This window comes from Anopheles merus, chromosome 3R (assembly GCF_017562075.2).
Source record: "Anopheles merus strain MAF chromosome 3R, AmerM5.1, whole genome shotgun sequence".
NCBI lineage: Eukaryota > Metazoa > Arthropoda > Insecta > Diptera > Culicidae > Anopheles > Anopheles merus.
Genome location: NC_054084.1, coordinates 24,623,855 through 24,646,768, shown reverse-complemented (window position 1 = coordinate 24,646,768; position 22,914 = coordinate 24,623,855). Strand labels below are relative to the sequence as shown.

Genomic DNA, 22,914 nt, shown 5'->3' with positions numbered 1-22,914 from the left:
TGGTTTCATTAATTAAATCCAGGCATAGGTTTTGGAGCAGGAAGATCCACGAGCGTGAAATCTTCGAAATTTAACGACCTCTGCACTTTGGTTTTTCGGCAGAGTTTTGTGAGAAGAAGCCAAAATATGTTTGCAAATAAAATTAAATTTCAACTATGACACGGTAGACATGGGTTTGATTTTGTAGGAGAGAGGTTTACCGTAAAAAAAGCTCAAAAGCTCAAATTACAACCAAAAAATTAAGCATAATTGAAGCCAACAGCAAATCTTTCCATTCTTCGGTAGAATAGATTCTCATTGCTCAGGCTATATGAAAACTTATGTGGGTCAAGCTTGCCAACAATCCGCCGGAAGCTAATGGATACTCCGAGCTCCGTAATAACCGTTTGCTACACAACCTCGGCTTAAAAACGATCATAATTTTTGCTCCCTTTCCGCCCCTTCAGCCACTCAACCTGGCGTACATCGCGGTTTGGCACCGTTCGGGCTTTGGCACCGCAAACTCCGACAGCAATTGTAGATCATACCCCTTCCTCACCAGAGGCTTACTAACCCACCTCAGAGGTTTGGAAGGTTTTTTTAATGCTCGTTTGACCCCAGCTCGACCCCCAGAACTAGCAATGTGGACACCGGATGGTCTACCGAACCCTTTCGCAAACGGGAGCGCGATGGTACGCAAACCGGATCAAGCGTAGCGCGATTAGTGGCACGAGACGAGACGACAGACGCGCGCGGTTGACATCTTTACTGCTGGTAAACAGAGAACTTTGCGTGAATTGATCTTATGAGGGCCGTGTGCAGCAGGAAAGGAGATCACCCCAAAAAGCTTTCCCCCCTTTTCAGGGAACGCAGACAAAGACATGATGAAGATTTTTAGAATAGAAATGTTACGTACGACGCTAACTGGCATGGAATGGATGACAGCTTTTAGACAGTGGCTGTTTCCCCCCCCCCCCCCCCCCCAGACTGTTTTCAGACGCTTTCAAACTTTTCGCCCGACTAAAACGTCTCGCTATAAAGGAAAGGAATTTTTAAGGAGAAACCGTCGTGGGTTGCCCGTCAGCGGGAGAGAGAGAGAGAGAGAGAGAGAGAGAGAGAGAGAGTTTGAGGCGGTTAAATTGGAAATGATTTACGATTACCGTGGTCGTGGAATGGCTACTGCTACTGTGGTGTGTTTGTTCCCTCTTGTTCCTTTAGATAGCCGAGTCCGCAGTAGGGCACAGGAGAAAGAACGAAAGGATGGATAATATTTTATGCTTGCTTTCTTTGCAACACATTTCACCCCTTGCCTTGCTGCTCTCCAGTCCAGGTTTCTTGCAATTTCAAACCTTTCCATTTATCGGTGTGGCGGCAGTGTCCGTTTTTGGACACGGCTCATCGCGCAGTATGTGTCCGGTCAACCTAAATCCGTCGACCAGCTCGAAGCAGTACGAACGGGGCGACGGACATACAAACGGACAATGGACAGGGAGGAAACTTTTCATCCGGCACGTTTTGGTCAGCAAGAATTTTGGTCACAGAAAGGCTTAGCCCCCCACGATTGGATGGACGGTTGAAAGCGTGCGCGCGCGAAGGAATTCTCTTCTCGAATTTCTCCACCGTCACCCTGCTGGGACACGGAAATCGGTTGGGCCAATGCTTCCTTGCTGTGTTCCACTTTGTCGAGAGTCTATCAAACAAAAGATCAGTGCCGGGCGCAGGGAACGATAATAATGTAGCGCTATGGAATGCAGTGTCAGTGTCGGTGGAAATGGAGCTGAACAAAAAAAAAACACGTTATTTGATGGGGGAAAAGCTTAAAGCTGACTAACGACTTTTTAACGAAAATGCCATCAGAATTAGGAAGAGAAAAGCACAGCTTGAATGAAAACTTAAACACGTTCGAGCATGAAACGTTTTGTGTAAATAACGATTAAACGACATCTCTGCAGGAATTGGAAAGAAACAATCCCGAAAGCAAATGAAAATCCGAGCGTCCAGCTCGACCCTGCCCACTGCTGCGGCTACAGTTCCGGGCAGCCGTTCGGGAGCCCACAGCCCAACGCCCACCCAGCTCTCGAGTCGAGTCGACGAAAATTCATCATCAGCAAAGCCGCAGTCACATCAAGCCGTTGTCAATCAATTTCGGACCGAGCAGTGTGTGGGGTGGGCTTGGGTGGGCTTCGTCTCGCCAAAGCGCCCGTGCGCGCCAACCCGCCCGCCGATCCCACGCGAGCGAAACCGAGAGCGCCGCGCTGGCGCCCGAAAAATCAATGTCCCAGGCCCCCCGAAAAAAAAGCGGTGTGTCCGCCGGGCGCCGGGCACATTCGGAGGTTGAGTTTATTTACCGCAAATGATCACAATCGGAAAGGCACACAGCATACACAACCATTGCTTACCATTGCAAACAGAAATCGTTGTTAGATCAGATCCGATTCCGATTCCGTCTGGGGGAGGGGAGGATTGATTTGCAGTGGACGCGTTTTTTTCTTCTTCTTTCTTTCAGTTCTCCTTCCGGGAAACAGCACCCACTCACGGCCAGGCGGAGGCTGTGGTGTGTATTTGCCTGCAGCCGCTTAAGGACACACAATTAACGCTCGAGGACGTATCGGGGAATCGATTCGGTCGGTCGGTGAATGTTTTGCGTTTTTTCCAAGAAACATGCCAAACGGCTGTGCCGTGTCCGCTGCGAATGCCCACCAAAGTGGAAATAGCACAATTCATCGACAAGTTGATTCTCGATCGAATTTCTCGTCCGTTCGTTCGACGTTCGGTTCCGTGGGTAAATATTCTGGGGCGAAGATATGGAGCGAAAAGTGCAGCCTTTGACTGGTTGTAGAAGTGCTGTTTGCGATGGAATTATCCTTATGCTTCTTTTTGCCCCCCCCCCCCCGTGCCCTCAAGATGAAGCACTCCTGACCTACCCCAGACCTGGAGGGTAAAGGGCAACGTTGCCAGCTCGGGGCAGGGAGGTGAAAGTTCACTGCCCTCCTCCCGAGCGTTGGCACTGAAGGAATGTGCAAAATCGAACGCAAACAAACGGGAAAACATTAATCTTCATCAGAACGGATCAACTACACACTCGCCTTCAAAACGGGAGCCTTCGCTCGTTTCGTTTCATCGTTTGGGGCTCGAGGATAGGGGAAAAGGTGGATTGGGGGCAGGCCGAGATACCGGGGAAGTATGAGCCCTCCTGATAGTGACTGTGATGGTTCAATGGCAGCTGCGAATGAGTGGAAGTCACGCTTCCGGCACACCGGAACCAACATCCGGTGGCTTCTTATCGACTTTACAGACTTGAAAACGTTCTTGGCCAATCTCGCGCTGCTTGCCGAGTGTATGTGTGTGAAATTATCTCTATATTCGCCGTAGTGTGAAGGCGAGAGTGGATTTTTGGTGAACATTTGGAGCGAGTGCTGCACTTGCTGCACGAAAAGTGATAACTCATTGGCTGACGAATGGTGCCGAGATGATGGTTGTGAAGTGTGAATGGAACAATCGATTACTATTTATCATCATCCTCATCCTGCTGCTGCTGCTGCTGCAGATATTGAATGTTTGTTTTCGCGCTTACTTTTGACAGCTTTGAGATGTGTAAGTGACTCAATTTGAGGACGGTAGCAGGTCGGTTCGTTGGACAGGAGAAACGGTTGATTGAGTGTTTTAGAAACTAGAAACGAATTCCAAAGGCTAAGCATTACGAATTTGATCTATTTCATCAGTTATATAATTCTCAGAAGAAAGATATCGAGCCATTTATTCCTTAAATTATGCACTCATTCGGCTAACCGAAATTAGCATTCACATCCTCTAAAACCTAATGTCATCTCATTCTCTAAAATCAACATTTGAATAGAGTTTTAATAGAGACGACAATTTACGACGCTCTTCACTCATTAGAAAAGTAGACAAAACATCCTGCGCAAAGGACATCATTAGCAGTGGAAATATATCAGTCAACAAGCACGTACATTCGCAGCTGCTGTAATGAGTTCCATAGAAATGAAATAGCCATCAAGGCCCAGGTACCGCTCTACCGCAGCTCGCATCGTTGCGGAGAGGTGTCTAGCGATGCTAACGTGCTGCTCACCATAAATATGCCTCCCAAACAGGTTGAATTCCGTGAATGGGCCCACATTCATAAGCTTCTTAACGCTAGAAGTCATACGGCGTGTTTATACGTGTGTTATATGTGTGTGTGTGTGTGTGTGTGTGCTGAAGTTGCATCGTAGTGAGGACGCACCGAACGACGACTACAATTTCCTGCAGGCTAGGCCCGGTTCACTTGACGTGTTACCTACGGGGAACGGAAGCGCAATTTATCGTTCAAAGAAGCTTTGCGTCTCATCCCGAGCGTAAGACCGGGATGAGTTTAGATCGTGTGGCCTGGAGGCTCCTGTCTGAAAGGGTGTGTGAATATTATGGGCTTAAAATTATAGCTGCTTTGTGTTAGGGCCCTCCATGCGGGTAGAATGTTTTTGTGTGCGGGGTATACGTTTCTGGATGTCTGTGGACATGTTAATTGTTCTTTGAGAGCAAAACAGAACGTTGCATCAACCATTCGTAGAAGAAAAAAGATAAATTTCAACTGAACTTGTTTAATAATGCATTTCTAATGCTGCTTCTGAATCACTCCTGTGTTTTTTTTTTTCGTATGTGTTCTTTCGACAATGTATGTGAATGGATCATACGATCCATCATACAATAAGAGCTATGTTTAAGCGTGTTTGAACCATGCGGTTAGATTGTTTGTCGGAACGCCTCATCAAATTGACGAATGAATCTATTGATGTATCTATCGTTGATTTGAAATTGCTTCACACATCGTGCAATTTGTTGTACATTTTGTAAGGAAGCACCTAAAACGTGTCGGAAACAACAGTACAACGGTAAGGCTCAAGCGTGGTTGCTATCATCAGCAGCATGCATAACGAAAGCTTAATTAATGACGTTACGATTTGCGTCGAATGAAAGGCAATCAATCTACCGCCCTCATTTCAGGCTTCAATTATTTGCTGTGTTTTATTCAAAATTTAAACATTTGATTACTTGCCATTATAATTTTCTAAAAATCATCATTTTTGCGAACATTCCTTCGTGCAGTTGTTTTGCACTTTGCTTCATGGGTTAGATATTTTGCAAACGGTTATTTTAGTAATAGTTTTGAAATTGCATCACTCAATGAACAAGTTCAATAGAAAGATATGTGTATGTAAAACAACATAGAATAGGTTTTCTATTTATGATTTAAAATCATTTCCAAACGAATCAAACTTTGCTTCAATAAACAACATGAAACTTTAAACAAACAATACGCGTCAAATATTGTACGTCGGAGCGCAGTGCTTTAGGTCCATGGGAACAGGATACGTTCATTTTACTTTTCCATTACATTGCACGTTAATGGATCGTGTGGCCAAAAACACTTTTGATTTGAACACATATTGTTCAGAGGTGTAAACAATGTTTATATGTACCAACCTAAGCGACTCTGTTCTCTTTTTGTTTACAATATCTTCTCGTTTTGGTTAAAATGAAATTTGATATTCAATTTACAAGAAAAGTCAAGTATTGTTCACTCCCTACACATTCTATTGTACTACAAATTCTAGCTAAATAAATATATACCAGATACGTAAGCAATCATTGCAACCCATGTTGAGCAAAACGTTCCGAAAACAGAAAGTCATGTATTCCCCGAATTCCCCAGTGTTCCGGTCCTGAACTGTAGATAAATGGTTCATTTTAAAATGATAGTACCGAGACAATGAACGAACGCCAAAAAAAGAATGACAATTTATTTGCACTGACATTTCTCTGAAATGTGGTGTGTGGACGGTGCCACGAATTGTGATGGGTCATTCATCAAGCAGGAATGGTTGAATGTTTGTTCAATGCACTCAATATAAAAACATTGTATTCCACTGTACCTATTGCTATGGTATGTTATGTAATCTGCAAACAAATGATTTTTTATTAACCTCTTTTTACAGGAAGTAGTAGCCAAAAAACAATCTCTAATTCAACTAACAACCAGCAAACTCCAAAGTCAAATAGCACCACAACTAACGAAGTGAATAGCTCTCCAAACAAGCAAACAAACAAACGCTCCAATTGGTATGCAAAATTCAAACCGGAATGATTTGTGTCCCGGCTATTTGCAAAGTATATCTCATTCATCAACTGCGTTATTTCATTCACTTCTCTCGCCTAGCAACGGGACCGGGCAAAGGAAAACGCGAACACAGATAAGAGTGTCGATCTGTCGTCGGGCATGCGCATTCATGGTGTACTTTCATTAATAAACTGTAGTGTAGTGGAAACAGTGGGACGAATGATTTTGAAGAGAGCTTTTTCCACCATTCTCAAGCTTTCCAGAGAACGAAACACATTTGCTAATTTATATACAATTTTGCAATACTGATTCCTATAACTCGTTAATCACTATTCAAAAATCAAGCGATCTTTAATTCCCTTCAACTAATAAAATAACACAAACATAAACGTAAAAACGTATACGGCGCAACGAACAGTTTTAATATGCAAAATGAATAAACTTTTTACAACGCATTTTCATAGACGCTCTAATCTAATTTTAAAAGTACGCACGAATGGCTCGAAAATCGTTCATCGGTTTTGCCAATTGCATCTCATTTTACGACTGTGTTAAAGGAAATCGTAAAAAAGGGCAACTTTTGCGACGGTTTATTTGCTCCTGCAGTAAGTGGGCGGTGTGTGAGTGGGTAAGTGAGTATCGGAACAGTCAAGCAAACGCTCTCCATCCCACACAAAAAAAAACGAGAAGAATGATTGCTCTTAACAGTATGTTACAACAATGTATTGAACCGTGAAGATGAGAGTAAACTGGAATATCGGAAATCAGTGAAACATTAATAACGAAAATTTATGTTCACACCTTCCATCACGCCACCACTCGGTCGACGTTCGCCCAACACGCTTACCCTATGTGGATGGCATGCGGATCAATGGGTCGATTGGTTAGGTGTTGTCAAGAAAAAAAACAACACGCTCCAACACACGGTAATTCCTTCTCCGTATTTATTTTCCGGTTTATGTCAACACCTGAAACGGGAAGTGCTGTGTTGTAGGAGCGCGAACGGTACCGGGGGGGGCGGTGTGCGATATGCGAGCGCCGGGGATGAAAAATTGGAGTGGAAAATTATCATAAGCCAATACAAATGATGATTACACATATTTCAAAATGAAGTTTTCCCCACCCTCAAACGTTGGTACCGGAACCGGTTGCGCGTAGCAAGGATACACGCGGCAATGGTGCGGCCGGTAAAGATGAAAATTTACTCTGCCGCTAGAGCGTCGTAATTTATGCCCATTAAATTGCATGCCAACGGTTTAGCTGGTTCGGTGAGCTTCATTTTGTGTGTGTACTTTTTCTTCTACTCTTTTTTTTTCTTGCTTTGTTTTTGCATACACCGAACGCTAATGTGATGATGACAGTACGGGGCGTACGGATACGCATTGTGTGCCCATGCAATAATGCCGTGAGACTAGGCTTCGACCGTGCGCCATTCATTATGCATTATGGTCGCTGATAGCACGAAACGAAGCATCGACCTTCGAATGGATGTCGTCAACAGGCTTTCATGTTGTTCATTAACGAACCTTGGTTCTTGGAATCGCCATGGAGCCGAAATAAGCGTGACGAGTGTGATATGCAGCGATGTACGTAACAAGGACATTTGAAATTCCTTCGGCACATAACAAGTGGTTTATGATTGATGGTGTTATGAGGATTTTTTGAACAAAGAACAGTTTTAATTAAAGTACTGAGAATACGGATTATAGTTTTTAACTACTAGCATTTATAGGTCAAATACTCTAAAATATAATAAATAGTGAAAATGCTGCTTTTTGGCTCGTCATTGACTGGCATGTTAGAAAGGGGTAACAGTAGCTGATATAATTCTCAACTCAATAATATTTATGATTCCTTGCTTTCTTAATGTTTTAATTTCAAAGTTGGAGATAAAATAGTTTAAATCAATTTAGTTCTGAAAACCATAATAGTACAAAAGGTCTTCTTACGGAAGAAACTTCAATAACTTACTTAAGCATGGAGGAATACAACGACTTATTCGGCTATAAAACGAAAAGTCATCAACATATGTAACTTTGTATAAACTTGTAAAAGTAAGTTATAGTTTGTATAGAGTTATTTGATACGTTTGAGTACAATTGAATAAAGTGGGATTCAACATTGATTGAATTTTTGCCATCCATTAGCTGTTGAGTGCAATTTTACTGATTTTAAAATGAGTTGTAATCTAATTTGCAAGAACAATGACAGTAATTGTGCGCTGCTAGACAGCAAACCACCAAAAGCGATAAATCTATAACACCGCCCCAGTTATTAAACAAATCATCAGATCGGACACATAAATCTAAGCAAATGACCTACTTGTTCGGGTTTCCCCAAGAGAGATTAATCAAATGATTATTTATCAAACATCCACACACCCTTCCGCTCGCTGCAGGCCAGTTCTATTGATATCTGCGATTAGTTTAAATTAGTAGTGGATGTAGTGAAAATCCTGTATTCTTTCTTGCGATTCCACCAACGGCAGTTGTTTTCACGCTCGTCGTTTGATTTACCGTGCGTACATTGAACTACTGATTTTACATCACGCCTCCCATGTACACTCGCCCCGTGCCTGTTGTGTGCAATCGTGTTGGCCACACAGATGACATTTGCAAATTAACACCACTGAGCAACGCTGCAGGCGAACAACCCGCCCAGGCCGGAGGACAAAGTGCAGCACGGAATTTGCATTTGCAAATCCAAACACGTCCCCATCCCATAACCCTGTCCCCGTTAAGCTTGCGGTCGTACGCTCCATGCGCGCCAATTACGCGACAGTCAAAACCTAATCAGGAACGCAACCCCCGAATCGATCGAGGTCTCGCGGCCTCGTCCCGCGGTCGGCCGGACTTTCGCAGGAGGTCACGGTGCGCGAGAGCGCGCGTTGAATTTACCAAATTGATGTTTTTCATTAGGGGGCTCTTTTGTGGCGAAGGCACGTGCCGCTTCGGTACGCGGTGGTGGTGGATCACACTGACAGGAAACGGCGCGCAGAAGGCAGATGCAGGTTTGGATGAATGTGCTGCATTAAATGGGCGGAGGAAAAAAGCAACAGAGTACCATCACCTCTCGGTATGGTAACATTTCATACACAGATTTGTATGAGGCGGGCGAAGCACAAAATCCCCACCCAACACGGCGCGTGTTGGCCGCAACCCTGGTCGCTGTCTTGCACAATCACAGCAGTGGTGGTGGTCCGAGCAGTGCAACGCAGCAGTACCGCGCTTGCACGCCAACCGAAAAGCCTTCGGTTTGCACGTAAACGGTGTCTTGGACGGCGGTCTTTATCGCAGCCAGTATGGGTATGGTAAGGTGAGCTTGAATTGGTTGCAAATTAATCACACACGCGTAATGGAGACACCGTTTAGCACGATGTGCAAATTTAAACGCTGCTGTACGGGTGGGGTGCGATGTATCGCTCATTAGTGATTACCACTGTCAGCTAGGATTTTGTGTGGAGTGGGATTGCCACCGGATCGGAGTGGACGAGCAATAATTTAGTATGTACGATTATTTGCACATATTAAAATATTTGTCTTACAGAGGCGATACAAAGTGTAGTAATGTTTGATGCATAAATTTCAATGTTTGTGCTGCGCCGGATATTAATGACGCAAATATGTAAAGAAGAATATTAGATTGTAAGATTTGATTTAATTCTTGATTGAACAGGCGAATGAGGCCAAGAGGCTGAAAATGTCTTTAAAAAATGTAGATATGTTAGCCTGTATCCTTTGCTTTACACATTTGGACAAAGACGTGTTTAAAGTGAGGTTACGTAGAAAATCTTGATTGTTTGCTTGTTCGCATTACAATTTCTTCCATTAGTTAAGTCTCTTTTTGTAAATTCATCTTGACTGAATACTAAACTTTGGAATCCGACCTACATTTGCCATGAAGTTTTCCGAAAAATGTAACGTGAAAATCCAGCAAATGATGCACAAGCTTATAAGAAATCTATTTCAGAACTCTGAAGTGGCTGGTATGTACCAATAACAATTCAGTAGTGTGTTCAAGATCAGTTCCACAGTCAGAATATACCTGATAGTCATTGTATGTGTTCAATATTGTTTACTAAACCGAAATAGATAACAGATATAGTTCCTGTACTTGTATGCGCTTGCTACTACTTCCTGGTCCTAAAAAACCGTTTTCTGCTTCTATTTGGCGTAACGTCCTGAGACATATTCAGTACCACACAGGTAGATGGTCAGTCCTTACTACGGGCAGACGGTCTATATGAGGATTGATCCCATGACGCGCATGTTATTGAGTCGTACGAGTCGACGACTGCATCACAGAATCTTCCTTAAACCTTGCAATTCTCTATAACTTAAAAAGTGCTGATACTATTCATCATCATATGCTCAATTCTTATATTTTACATGCGTTACTTGTTCAACATGAGTAATTTAGTGATGGAATGAATTTGGATATACTCCCAAGTCCAATAACTCGACAATTTTGCTTACAGGGTTTCCCACGATTTATTGGTCAGTTCCCATGATTTTTTGGTGCGTTCCCACGATTTTTTGGTCGTATCCCATAGATTTTTGGTTCGTTCCCATAATTTATTGGTATTTTCCGATTGGATATCAATACAATTGGACCAAAAAATTCTGGGAAACGACCAAAAAATCGTGGGAACGCATCAACAAAATATGGGAACCCACCAAAAATTGATGGGAACCGACCAATAAATCGTGGGAAACCCTGTAACATGTGTAAAATATTTCATGTTTAACTTGGTAGACTTGGTGTTACCGCTCATCAAGATGCGGAAGCGGAAATCGAGATTTTAAAAGCCTAACGTTAGGCCTCGTTATTTGGTAACAGTTGACGAATATGCCAACAACTAATATGGAAAAGAAAATTTGCACCCCGCTTAAACATAAACAATTATGTTAAGGTTTGAGCTCAAACGTAAACTGTTCCTTGCACTTTTTTGAATCTGATGAGGTAAGTACACCAAATTTCAATCCGATTTGTACATAAATGGCAAAATCTGTATATAATCAATGGGAAATAGTCAATTTTAATTAAATTTTTTGAATTGCTTTATCCATTTGAGCTTAAATTTGTAGTAAATGAAGCAATTTCCGGCACCTTATTGCACATTGCGAATAAAATGTTACTAACAACATCACTTTCAAACATTAACTAGAAGAAGTAGTCATGGCCACACACATAATTTATACACCTTCTCCTTTTAATTGCAGAGCTTTTCACCATTTCCATTGCTTTTTTCACGTTGATTCCCAAACTCATAGCCAAGTCATAACTTTGCTATATTCACTAACGATTCACTTTCCCGTGCACACTCATTCACCTACCTGAACATCGCCCCGCTCGCTCTCTATCACAGCTTGGCTTAGATGGTTGTTCTTCGGCGTGACCGGCAGCTCCGTAGCTACCTCAGGCCGGTTGCGGGTCGTGAAGGGTAACGCTGCTGCGGCCTGCTGTCGCCGCCCGGCCGTTGGTGTGGTGCCGCTTCCGGTGGCCGGCGCAACACGGCCGGATCCACCGATCGGCGGCGGCGGCGGTGTGCCACCCGTGGTCGAGAAGCTGGGATTCGTGGCCCCACTGTTGAAGCTGTCGAGCGAAGCGGTCTGCGGCATGTAGCTCTGGTAGATCGTGTTGCTCCCGAACGGAGTCGTACTAATGCTGACCGGTCCATTGGAGAGCTGTGGTGCCCGGTGCGTCGTGTTGTACAGTGGTCGTTGCACTCGATTGAAGTGGTAAATGCTGTGGGCACGACGTGTGTGTGCACGCGATGCAAGTAAGAAAGAATAGAGAGCAAAAAGATCGATTGAAATTGAATGTCCCAAGCACCAGGCGCATATTGGCTAAGCGGTTTTGATAGGTACATAAAAGGAGCGTGTGCGATCGAGATTGCAGATCGGACAGCTGATCGGCCGCTTACCTTGGCGAGTCAAACTCATTCCGATTGCTCTGATGACGTGACGATATCGATGACATTGCCCGGTCACCTCGGGCCGCTGCCATCATGTAGGTCCACATAGCGGCTCATTTCATCGGGTTTCGGGTCGGTGTGCAAGCGAACGGTTCTTATCGTCCCATGCACCGGTGCCTCGTTTCAGGGTGACGGCTCTCAATGGATGGATCTCGCTCAACACGACACTAGTGCAGACTATTTTCTAGCTGTGGCGCAACACCGTATGCCCTCTATGATCGACGCGTTGCTACTGGCGATGGGATGGCTTGGCGAGAAAACCTGCTACTCTTTTGTCAAGCAACGCCCGTATCGTTCACTTCCGACCTGCCTCAGCAGCACGAGACGAGGGAAATTCCAAGGCTCGATCTACATCTACCAAAGCGTCGGGGTGCGTATGTGGAAACCTTTCTTTGGGTCAAGGCTTTATGGGGTGGTTCAGTTGCTGTCGTCAATCGAAATGCGGGTCTCAATTGATCCAAACAAACCGCTCTGGGTGAGAGGAACGAATTCAGCAAACCGTGTCAATTTGTTGTCGTTGTACTTTTCGTGACTTCAATACAGGTGTGCTGGCTGCGTAAATAAAACGAGAGAAAATAGATACAGAAAACGCAAATGAAAACCCACTTTATTCAGAAGTTATCGGAACTGTAAATAAGAAAAGCAAATTTCATCATCAAATCTAAATACTGTCCTAAAGCAACCAGCCCAACCGAACGTGCCGATATCCGACGAAAATGGGATTAAACATAACTTGACGGTTGTGCGTGTAATGATCAGCACGTTCCATTGTGTCCCTAGCGTTGGCAAGATTTATTACAGCCAAAGCATATTTTGCCTTAAAATCCCTGTAAACTGTAGGAAAGTGAAATTGTAAATAAATCTTCACCGTCGGCAACGTTTTCATGCTCGGGCTAGTCCTGGAACGTCTGAGGGTTTTTTGCTCTCTTTTAGAAGTCGTGCAAACCAATGGTTCAATAATGGCCTCAAAAAAACACCTGCGTTAACGAGCTTCAAGCTCGCTGGAACACGTGTGTGGTCGTTGTGTCTGCGTTATTTTGAACTGCTTTATCATTTTGCTGAAGATTGCTCACGCTCATTATTAAACGACGGGCAGAACGCGATCCGTGTCTTGTTGAGCGTGTTGAATCGTCTGGAAACACTTTTTGTTTGATGTGATAAGGAAACATGATGATGCTTAACACAGCAGTTTTGCTCGTCGAGTAAACCAAGGAACAGTTTTGGTTTACTTTGAATTTACACAACAAACATACAAACAGTGTGTGTGTTTGTCTCAACAAAACCAATTAGTTATGTGTTTTATGAGTCTGCTATAATAAGTAGCGTAATATACGTCATGATTTTCACTTAGTAGTATATACATCAAATACAATATCTTTTAGAAATATTTTAGATTGAATATTAGACATTACTAAAACGAAATACTTTTACTACGCCTCTTATATAAAACCATTGTTTACTGTTAGGATTGTACTGAGCTCAGTCACTTATTTACTACCGCTACGAATTGCTGATGCTCGTAAAACAAGAAGAGTGCCTTTTCTTTCCATTTGGCTTCGGCAAAGGGTTGAAGGGTGCCACAGTATTTGACGAGGTTGATGTTATTCCTCCTGAATGTTGTACTTTTTACATCAGCTCATAAATACGATGCTCGAATATTGAAGGTTCCGCAAAAGCTATTTTGGGTTATTCTTGTTTTTTATTTATTTTTGCAGAGACGTTCTTTAAGTATGTTTGCATAGATGTCTGTGGATTTTCAACAAGTGTTTTACAAAACAAAAAACATTTTGCTTTCCAAACAACATGAATATATTTCCATTGAAATTAAAGCAAATCAATGAAATATGCAAAAATATAAAAGAACCTAACTGCTTTATAATTTTGTTTCTGACAAATTGAAGCAGCTCACATCATTTCACGTTTGTGTTTATATTTGTTAATTGAAAAGGTTTTAAAAATAAAATGCAGTGGGTAATAAAATAACGTTCTCATTGTTTACAGCAATTACCTATTACCTCGGACAAAAGTACCTATCAATCATGAAAAACTTCCGGTCCGTTAACCGTCCGTTTGTCAGTTGGAAAGGAAAATTCAAGGAAACCGATCGTTCATTGTGTAAAATTTTCCCGTAAGCATACCAATAGCAGGCAAGTGGAAAGTTTCCTCGAAAACTATCACAAGTAATTTTATGGCCTTTCACATTATCCCAGGTCGTCACATTCGAGCGAATCCATTGCCACGGTGGTAAAGGCAGCAGGAACGGGATCCGTTGCACGAAAGTGCAGTCGAGTTAATCGGAAATGGCGTGCAGGCGAACGATCCTATGCTGCATAATCTCATCCTCCTCATCCGTGTGCCGTGTCCGCCGATTGGTAATGCACGGTGTGACGTAAAACTTTTCAAAGAAACAGGTGGTGGTAGTGGTGGTAGCGCTATTCTTCAACCTGTCAGCAGCAGCAATCCCTGACGAACTAGCGTAACCCACACCCTGAATGCAGTGTGTTTTGCTCCAACCATAATCGATGATCCATTCATTGGAAAGTTTTTATCACCCATTGGCTCTCACTCCTCCCCAGGAGCATCGGAGCGTTCTGGGCGGGTTGTGTTACTTCACACCGGTGTTGTAATTGTTTCCACTTCGTAGTATGAAAAATGGTTATCCTACTGCTCTCTCTCTCTCTCTCTCTCTCTCTCTCTCTCTCTCTTCTCTCTCTCTCTCTCTCTCCCTCTTTCTGTATTTCTCGTTTGCCATTTCACTTTCAGATTATGTGAAACAGGACAAATGGGGAAAGTTCGGCAGCGCGCTGCGTACTGTTGGTAAACTCATTAATGAAACCAATTCACCGTTTTGTACGCCTGAACGATGCTCATTAACCTGTTTATTTGAAATTGAATCAAATTATTTCGACTCCGCGTTACCAAGCGTTAAAAGCAATGGAGAGTAACGGTTGCAGATATGGGGGTGGTTTGATTTGAAAAAATCGTTCAACTCACAAACGATTAGCATAAAACAATAGACTTTCGGGGTTGATGCAAGGTGTTCAATACAATTTCTTTTTTTTTATCAAGAAGGATAAACAAGGCTTTAACGGGCGTTTAATTTCAATTCGGTAGAATTACAGCCAACCCACTCAAACTACCATAAAAATCTTAGATTTGAAAAGTATACAAAATGAAGAGTTTTGTTAAAACAAAACCTGATTTAACGGGCCTTTCTCCTTGAAACATGAGAGAGAACAAACACAACACATTTGGATTAATACATTAAGTTAGGCTCAAAGGAAATCCGAGGTACTACAAACTCATGCTAAATTTCCGCTGCAAGTGTCATAATAAACATTTGTAAGTAGTAAACGATTTAAACTCTCTTGCGGATTTTTCGTTTTCAATTTTTTGGTTGGTTTATGGGAAATCTCTCCAAATCGTAGTATCTCTATACTCCTCGTAAGACGCCACCCTGCCCGTTGTAATTGCCATATAATATAAAATTGTTTTTCAACTATCATTCCGAATGTAATAAAATATTGTCCGTATGCACCCTTAAACGCAAAACCGTGAAACTTTAAGTTGAAAAGAATAGCTCCCTCCCTTTTTTGATATATTTTTTCTCTCCCCGTCACTGCTGACCAATTAACCTAGTTCCGAGATGCGTGAGTAAAACCTAGTTTTTTACAATCGTGCACAAAAACACATCCCGTGTCATAAAGTTTTGTTCGCCTGCGATTTTTTTGTCACTTCCTGTCAAAACTAAACCATCCATCATGCGTCGCTTAACGACCTGCAGCAATTCAATTGTGAAATATGTCGCGCAGCTCGCAAACTATCTCCAAACGGACGGCAAATCCAATTCCGGACCATTTGCTCCGCGCCATCGACCGTGAGCATAAAACTTTCGCTCTTGCAGCTTTTTTTTTTTTTTTGTTTGCCTCTTCCGTGGTATGTTCTTTATCAAACATAATTAATCGCCATTGTCGCCCGTTATCTGGCGGATATCCTCGTCGAAATGGAATGTTGCCAACCGAGCGTCGCAGGTCCTGTGCGCATAAAAACGCGCACACGAAGGAAGATTAAAAAAATATTACCCCAAAAGTGGGTTACAATCGGTGAATTGAGACCAACCAAAGCGCAGACAAATACAGAGGCAAAAAATGCCCACACGGCTCACAGGCTCACGTACCGGGTGACGCCGGGGGAAAATGGTTTTTCGCTTTCGCTTTTTCGCTCGCTTTTGTTTTGCACTATTTACTACGGCGAACATGACTTGCCGTTCCGGGATGTAATGGTTTTCCTTCGGTGCGGTATGATATTTCTTTCCCACTTACTATTGCAAGAAATGGCGTTTTTTTTACCTCATCGGACTTTATTGGAATACAGTTGTGGAATAGAAGAAAACCCCAAACAACAACAACGACAAAATGAAGAAAAAGTGAAGGTACCTCGGAAAGGGATTGATTTCGTTCGATTTCAGGAAGGAACGGTTCGCTTCGTTTTCATCCCATCCCCGGGGCAACAAATAAAGGATCATCGTCCCACAGGACGTCCTCTTAGGTTTCAGGTGCTCGATCGAACAATGAGAGTGGGGCAAATAATAAAGAAAGAATATTATACCATCATTTTACCACCCCTCCCATGCAACCCCATGAGCAGCCGGAACGGTCAGTTGGTCAGTTGACCCACGGTCTTTATCTTTGACACAGGGGGCGTATCGAAGGGCCTGCCGTTCACTGCTTTAGCAAACAGAATGTTGCCTCGGTTTGTATTGTTGTTGCTGCGCAGCAATAACAGGGCAAAAAGGCACACACACAGACACAGACAAAAGTCGGCTTTCACCAGTGTAGAGCTCTATGCAAACCAGCAACAATAGCCAGCAAGTCAGCTTTGCCTTTTCAAACACTGCTCTGCGGCTTCGGCAAGGCTTTGCGAGGCGAATTACGGCGAAAAATAGAGGGCTACGGCCCACAAAAGCATAATAAGAAATGTCAACAGTGGCCAGGGCCGAACATTTTCTACATGTTTCCATTCGCAGGCGGACTACGGCCACGGTACTACCATCGACTCGTGCCGGTGAGTGTTGCGGTTGAGGCGATGTTTTAAAAGGCGTTTTCTTTGCGAAAGAAATGAAAAATACACTCAAAAAATATACGCACACCAGGCCAGACTGGTGTTTAACGTTTTATTGTTTATTTTTGCCTTTCGCGAATGTTTGCTGGAGGCTACGTGCGAATGAACGTGGTTGCGTAAAACAGTTCTGTATTAGATTAAAGATTAAAATTTAAACCACTTGCAAATGCCTTGTTTATCTGCCAAGTTAAATAAAAATTGCAAACATGTACATAGATTCAAACCAGCCTAATTTTAATGTAAATTTCATTCGAAGGAATGAACAGTAATCAAAATTAACGTCAGAAAATAGTACATACAAATGTTTTAACACATCTTAAATTTGTTCACAACGCATTCGAACGCTTTTCCCAGTACGCTCGCGTAGAGGATAAACTGTGACGGATGGTTCGGTGTGTACTCGTGCCGATTAGATCCCTTGTTGACCGTTTGCCGAGCAGTGAATCGCTGTAGGTGTAGATTATTTTTCACGGCCACTTCATCACCAGCGCACCAGTTTTTGCCTGGAACATCCCTTATCGCCAGCGCACTGAGCATTTCAGTGGCGGAAACATGTGTCTACCGTATCTAACAATCTGCACCGTAGCAAGGCACTGCGTAGCGTATTGGTCCCTCGTGTGTGTGAGCTATCCATACACGTGTGTGCCACCCTTTACGGTAAAGCACAGACAGACACGGTGGATCAATTCATTTCCGATCGGATGTTTGCCCGATAGTCGGCATGCGGATGCAGCCAAGCGCCCGGAAATCGGGTAACGAATCATACAGCGATATACCGGAGGGAAGGATTGCGGTGTGGGTCAAATTAAAAGGAAGCTGTTTCGAGCGCTACCTTTCCCGGTAGTGCGGTACATTGAGCATAGCCCGGGACTGAGACGGATTGATTGAGCTCAATAGCATGCATCATCATATCGATACGTTTTCATTGATCGGACGATGCACGAGACACGTTCCCGGGATTGAGTTGTACATCTGTCGAGGTAACAGTGTTCGCAAGATTGGTTCGCAAAATTGCGCACTATGAATGGTTGCATAGGTGTATTAACATGATTGTATTATGAATGTTAAAGCAATAGCAATTTTGGTGAAATAGAGCAAAAAAATTTAACCAAATAAGTTTAATATATGTTTTTGAAATGTTTTTTTTTCCAGAGTTTTTTGGACTATTTGTATTGAATTCAACGGAATATATCAATAAATCGTGGAAGTTTTTCAAAAATATACGATAAACGGTGAATAAATCCTGAGACAAAGCAACAAAATTACAGAAAACAATAAACCAAATCATGGCAAAATCAATAAAAGAGTTACTTGCGTTTTAAATCATCATTTCCAGCCGTGTTTGGAGTCACGAGATGATATACTTGTCAAACTGTACATTTTTGATTGAATAATAATAATATATATAATAATATAATAAAATAATAATAATAATAATAATAAATAATAATAATACTAATAATAATAATATAATATAAAATAATAATAATAATATAATAATAATAATAATAATAATAATAATAATAAAATAATAATAAAATAATAATAATAAATAATAATAATAATAATAATAATAATAATAATATAATAATAATAATAATAATAATAATAATAATAATATAATAATATAATAATAATAATAATAATAATAATAATAATAATAATAATAATAATAATAATAATAATAATAATAATAAAATAATAATAGTAATATTATTAATCAAGAGACGATCCAAGCAATATAAAAACAAATATATTTTAAATTTGCATAGTTTCTGATTTGATTTTAATCACTAGCTCCTGCATAGGTTGGACGTACAACTAAATATATTTAAAATGGCTGCCACATATACAACATGCAGGATTATGAAATACAACATTTCACATTTTCATATCATTTCACAATATTTATCAATCAATTGCTGGCGCACACAAATGAGTGAAAAGTTAACTCATTTCTTTGACCAACAAGCAATCAGCCACCTTTCAAAAAGCCGTTTCTTCAACTGCGTAATCGATTCGGTAATATACATTGCAAATTAATTAAAATGTTCAATCCCACACCTTGCAGCAGCGTCTGCATAACCTTCCCAGTCTACATTTTACTGCTTCAATAACATCGTTTCTCCATTTGATTTCGCACAAGCAATTATCCGCAGCAGCCTCTGCAGCCCGAAACCCCCCCGCACACGGCCCGTACCGATTGACCGACGTACCGATTAATATCCGATTCGTGCACATCTTGGGGAAAATCGTTCAAATTTGCATTCACACCCGCCCGCATGCTGAGTTCGGCCGGCACAGCAGACGGTGTGATTTTGTTGTGTCCCTGGCCGGATAATCTGCTCACGATCTCTCCCAAAACTCCCTCCCGCTCCATTCCCGCTCACCTTTGCTTTGCGTATAATCTAACCGAGATGCGAGATTACAGGCCAATGGTATTGTGCGGGAAAGCCTGGCCGATGTTATGGCATCATTAAGCGATGTAAACACCACCACCGCCAGCAGCTACCAGTCACCTGCAGGCCCTTCAGGCACAGCGGGACACAGGATCATGGTTCTCGGAAGCATCGTCGCACCACCGGCCACCCACCCCAAAGTGCTGTGTGCTGTGCTGAGTGAGTTGTCACGAAGCATGCTTTTCATTCCACGCCAAAAGGACCACCACCAGCCCATGAACCTCTGCCTGGCAATGCTTACCGCACTGCTTCGAAAAGTGATTGAGGAATAATTTTGTCATAACTTAAACGGATGAGTGATTTATGTTAAGCAACATGCACCGATTTCAGGGTTGACTGAGGCTATCTGGAGCATCCCGTAGCCGGGACGAGTAGGGTGGGGGTGCTGTTACGATTCACCGCGGAGTGGAGCGGTTTATTGCTTTTAGCACCACCTTAAGGGTAACCGCTCACGCCCCGGGTGTGGCGTAACGGGCAAAAAGCTACCTTTCATCACCAAATCACGCAACGTGGTATGATTTTTAACCACACTTTATTCTCGGGCCTGGTTTCGGGCATGCACGCAATGCCGCTGTGTCTGCGTGAATCCCAACCGATCCGATGGACAATCTTTACCAAGTGTTTCCCTTCGGAAAGGTAGAAGAGCACGTTACGGATGATTTGAAGGTAATCAAAATGTTTTATTGAATTTTCCACACCCACAATCCCGCTATCGATTTGTATCATACCCAACGATCAGCGCAAACCATGAAGAAGAACAACTGCCAGAGGAGCAGCACATACTGGGCGCCTCCATGTCCTTTTGGCGGGTGAACCACCAGGCGTCTGCATGTGCTGCTGTTTGTAAAAAGGTTTCGCTGCTGCTGAAATGTTGGGCCTTTTGGTATGAAAATTTAATGTACCCTGTTGCTGGATGCACCCGGCAAGTTCAGCGTACGCTCGCCCGTCCTTGATTTTCTTTCAAAAGTAAAAGACGATGGTCTCGGCAATACAGGGTTTCCACGATTTATTGGTCGGTTCCCATCAATTTTTGGTGGGTTCCCTATTTTTTTGGTGCGTTCCCACGATTTTTGGCCGTTTCCCAGAATTTTTTGGTCCGATTGTATTGATACAATCTGAAAATACCAATAAATATAGGAACGAACCAAAAATCTATGAGATACGACCAAAAAATCGTGGGAACGCACCAAAAAATCATGGAAACTGACCAATAAATCGTGGGAAACCCTGTAAACCAGTAGCCCGGGGCAACGGAGCCAATCAGCAAGTATCGATTTGAATTTGCTTTTTTCGAATCAAAACAGACATGTAGAAAAGCATACACACACATCCATACAAATACAAAAAGCACAGTCTATTTTCAAGGATGCCTTGATTAGCAGTGCAACGATGGTAAGTTTAATTTGCCGCTCCCCTGTTTTCCTGCTTGCGTCGTGTTTCCTATTTCCACTTCACTCGGTGTTTACAGCAGCTTCGTCGGTCCTGCTGAAGCACTGATCGATTTTATCCTTCGGTTAATATTAGCAACCGTACAGCGTATGCACAAAAAGGGACCGCGTTCGACGCTGGCAGTGGCCGCGGGAGATGAGCAGCTAGTGAACCGGTACCGGCAGGGCGAGGAAACACATACATACACATGCGCGCACGATAAAACCCGTACCCGTTCAACCACACGACCACGATTGGGTGTTGGTTTTATGGGAAAATATTCAAATAACAGCTGAACGCTGATCTCGGCTCGGAGGCAAAGGTTACATTCAGCATGATAGCGCCAATGGTCGACTGAACGGGCAGCGATGCTGTTCTGTGGCCAGCACAATTGTTTAAAAAGTGAGCAAAAATAATTTGAGATGAAACTACAGTTCAACGCACCACTTGGTGCTATGCAAACAATCAGTCGAACTTGTAGTTTGGCGTATTTGTGTAGCAGCATTTTGCAATTTAATTGTTTTCTTTAGTCACTCTCTGCAGCGAGGAAGAATCATTCGCAGAAGTGCAAACATATTTTGGTTGGCTGCACAATGTAGGGCATTCGTTGGTAAAGGAGATGAAGTTGATCATTACAGTGCTTGTTATGTTTCCCAGGGATCTGTGCTACATCGTAGTTTGTGCATGTTGTTATTATGGCAGACGCTGTAGCTTGCAAAAACCATCTTTTCAGTACAAAACCTTTTCACTGAATGAACACAAAATCTACTATCGTTTCATAAATCCTTTTCCAAAACCACTCGCCCACCCGTGGCGTGAAATTAGAGTACCTATTTGTACGCAACACAACACGGCACCTACGCACGTGCTGTGAGAGTGCAGCAGCAGCAGCAACACATCATCGAGGAGCCGAAGGAGGGTGATGGCTCTGCAGGATCGATATTTGATACAGCGGACCAGCTTTATTAATGCGTTTTCGCCACAGGTGACCATTCATCCCTAGCACACCTACCTGCCTCGTGCCTCCTCACTTCTCCGCCATGTGGTTAACGTATGGTAACGAAAATTTTACGTTTGTAGCGACATAATTCATTTGCATGCAAATGAGGTTCGGTGAACGACGACCAAACGACGGGCAGAAATAAGTGCCCCGCAATTGTGTTACTGTGGGAAAATTTAGGATTAATAGTGTTCCAAGGGTGTCATTGCTTTATGTTGGTTGCACTTATTTTTTTTTGTGTAGCAGAAGAATGATAATAGGGATGTTTTGTTTCGCGTTCGCGGAGAGCTTAATGACGAGCTTGTTTATAATACCTAATGACGACGACGAGGCTCATGCATTTTCTTACATAAGCTCATTAGCGGTTGTGTTGGAACTCCGTGCATTATCGAAAAAAAAACACCATTTCAGCCACCTAGTAGGGATGTATGGCCACGAGCACCTATGACCTTCAAAAGGCATCTACCACGGCTCCAAAGATCTATTATATCAATGCATAATAGCACTCTAACCAGCATAGCCTATATATCAACGTTAGTTTCTTCTTCTTCTTCTTCTTTGGCACAACAACCGCTGTCGGTCAAGGCCTGCCAGTACCCATAGTAAAGTGAGCTTGGCTTTCAGTGACTTATTGTTACCATAGCAGGATAGTAAGTCCTACGTATGGGGGCACGGTCTATTCGGGACTTGAACCCATGACGGGCATGTTGTTACGTCGTACGAGTTGACGGCTGTACCCCAGACCGGCTCCAACGTTTTAGCAACGTTAGTTTAGATAATGTTAAAATGATTCTTCGATGCACATACGAACGACCAGAAGCCTTAAGTTATTTAT

At 42.7% G+C, this 22,914-nt stretch overlaps 1 protein-coding gene across 4 annotated transcripts in view; it reads right to left on the bottom strand.

Moving 5' to 3' along the window:
• The window catches only part of LOC121596377 (cyclic nucleotide-gated cation channel subunit A-like), an 87,048-nt gene that overhangs the window by 38,625 nt on the left and 25,509 nt on the right, over nt 1–22,914 (bottom strand). For all 4 annotated transcript variants that reach the window (XM_041921261.1, XM_041921259.1, XM_041921260.1 and 1 more), the window contains 2 exons: nt 12,021–12,623; nt 11,431–11,842 (listed from right to left, as the gene is read on the bottom strand). In XM_041921261.1, the coding sequence (XP_041777195.1) occupies nt 11,431–11,842; nt 12,021–12,118 (510 nt within the window). In that variant the 5' untranslated portion in view covers nt 12,119–12,623. The remainder of the gene's footprint in view (nt 1–11,430; nt 11,843–12,020; nt 12,624–22,914) is intronic.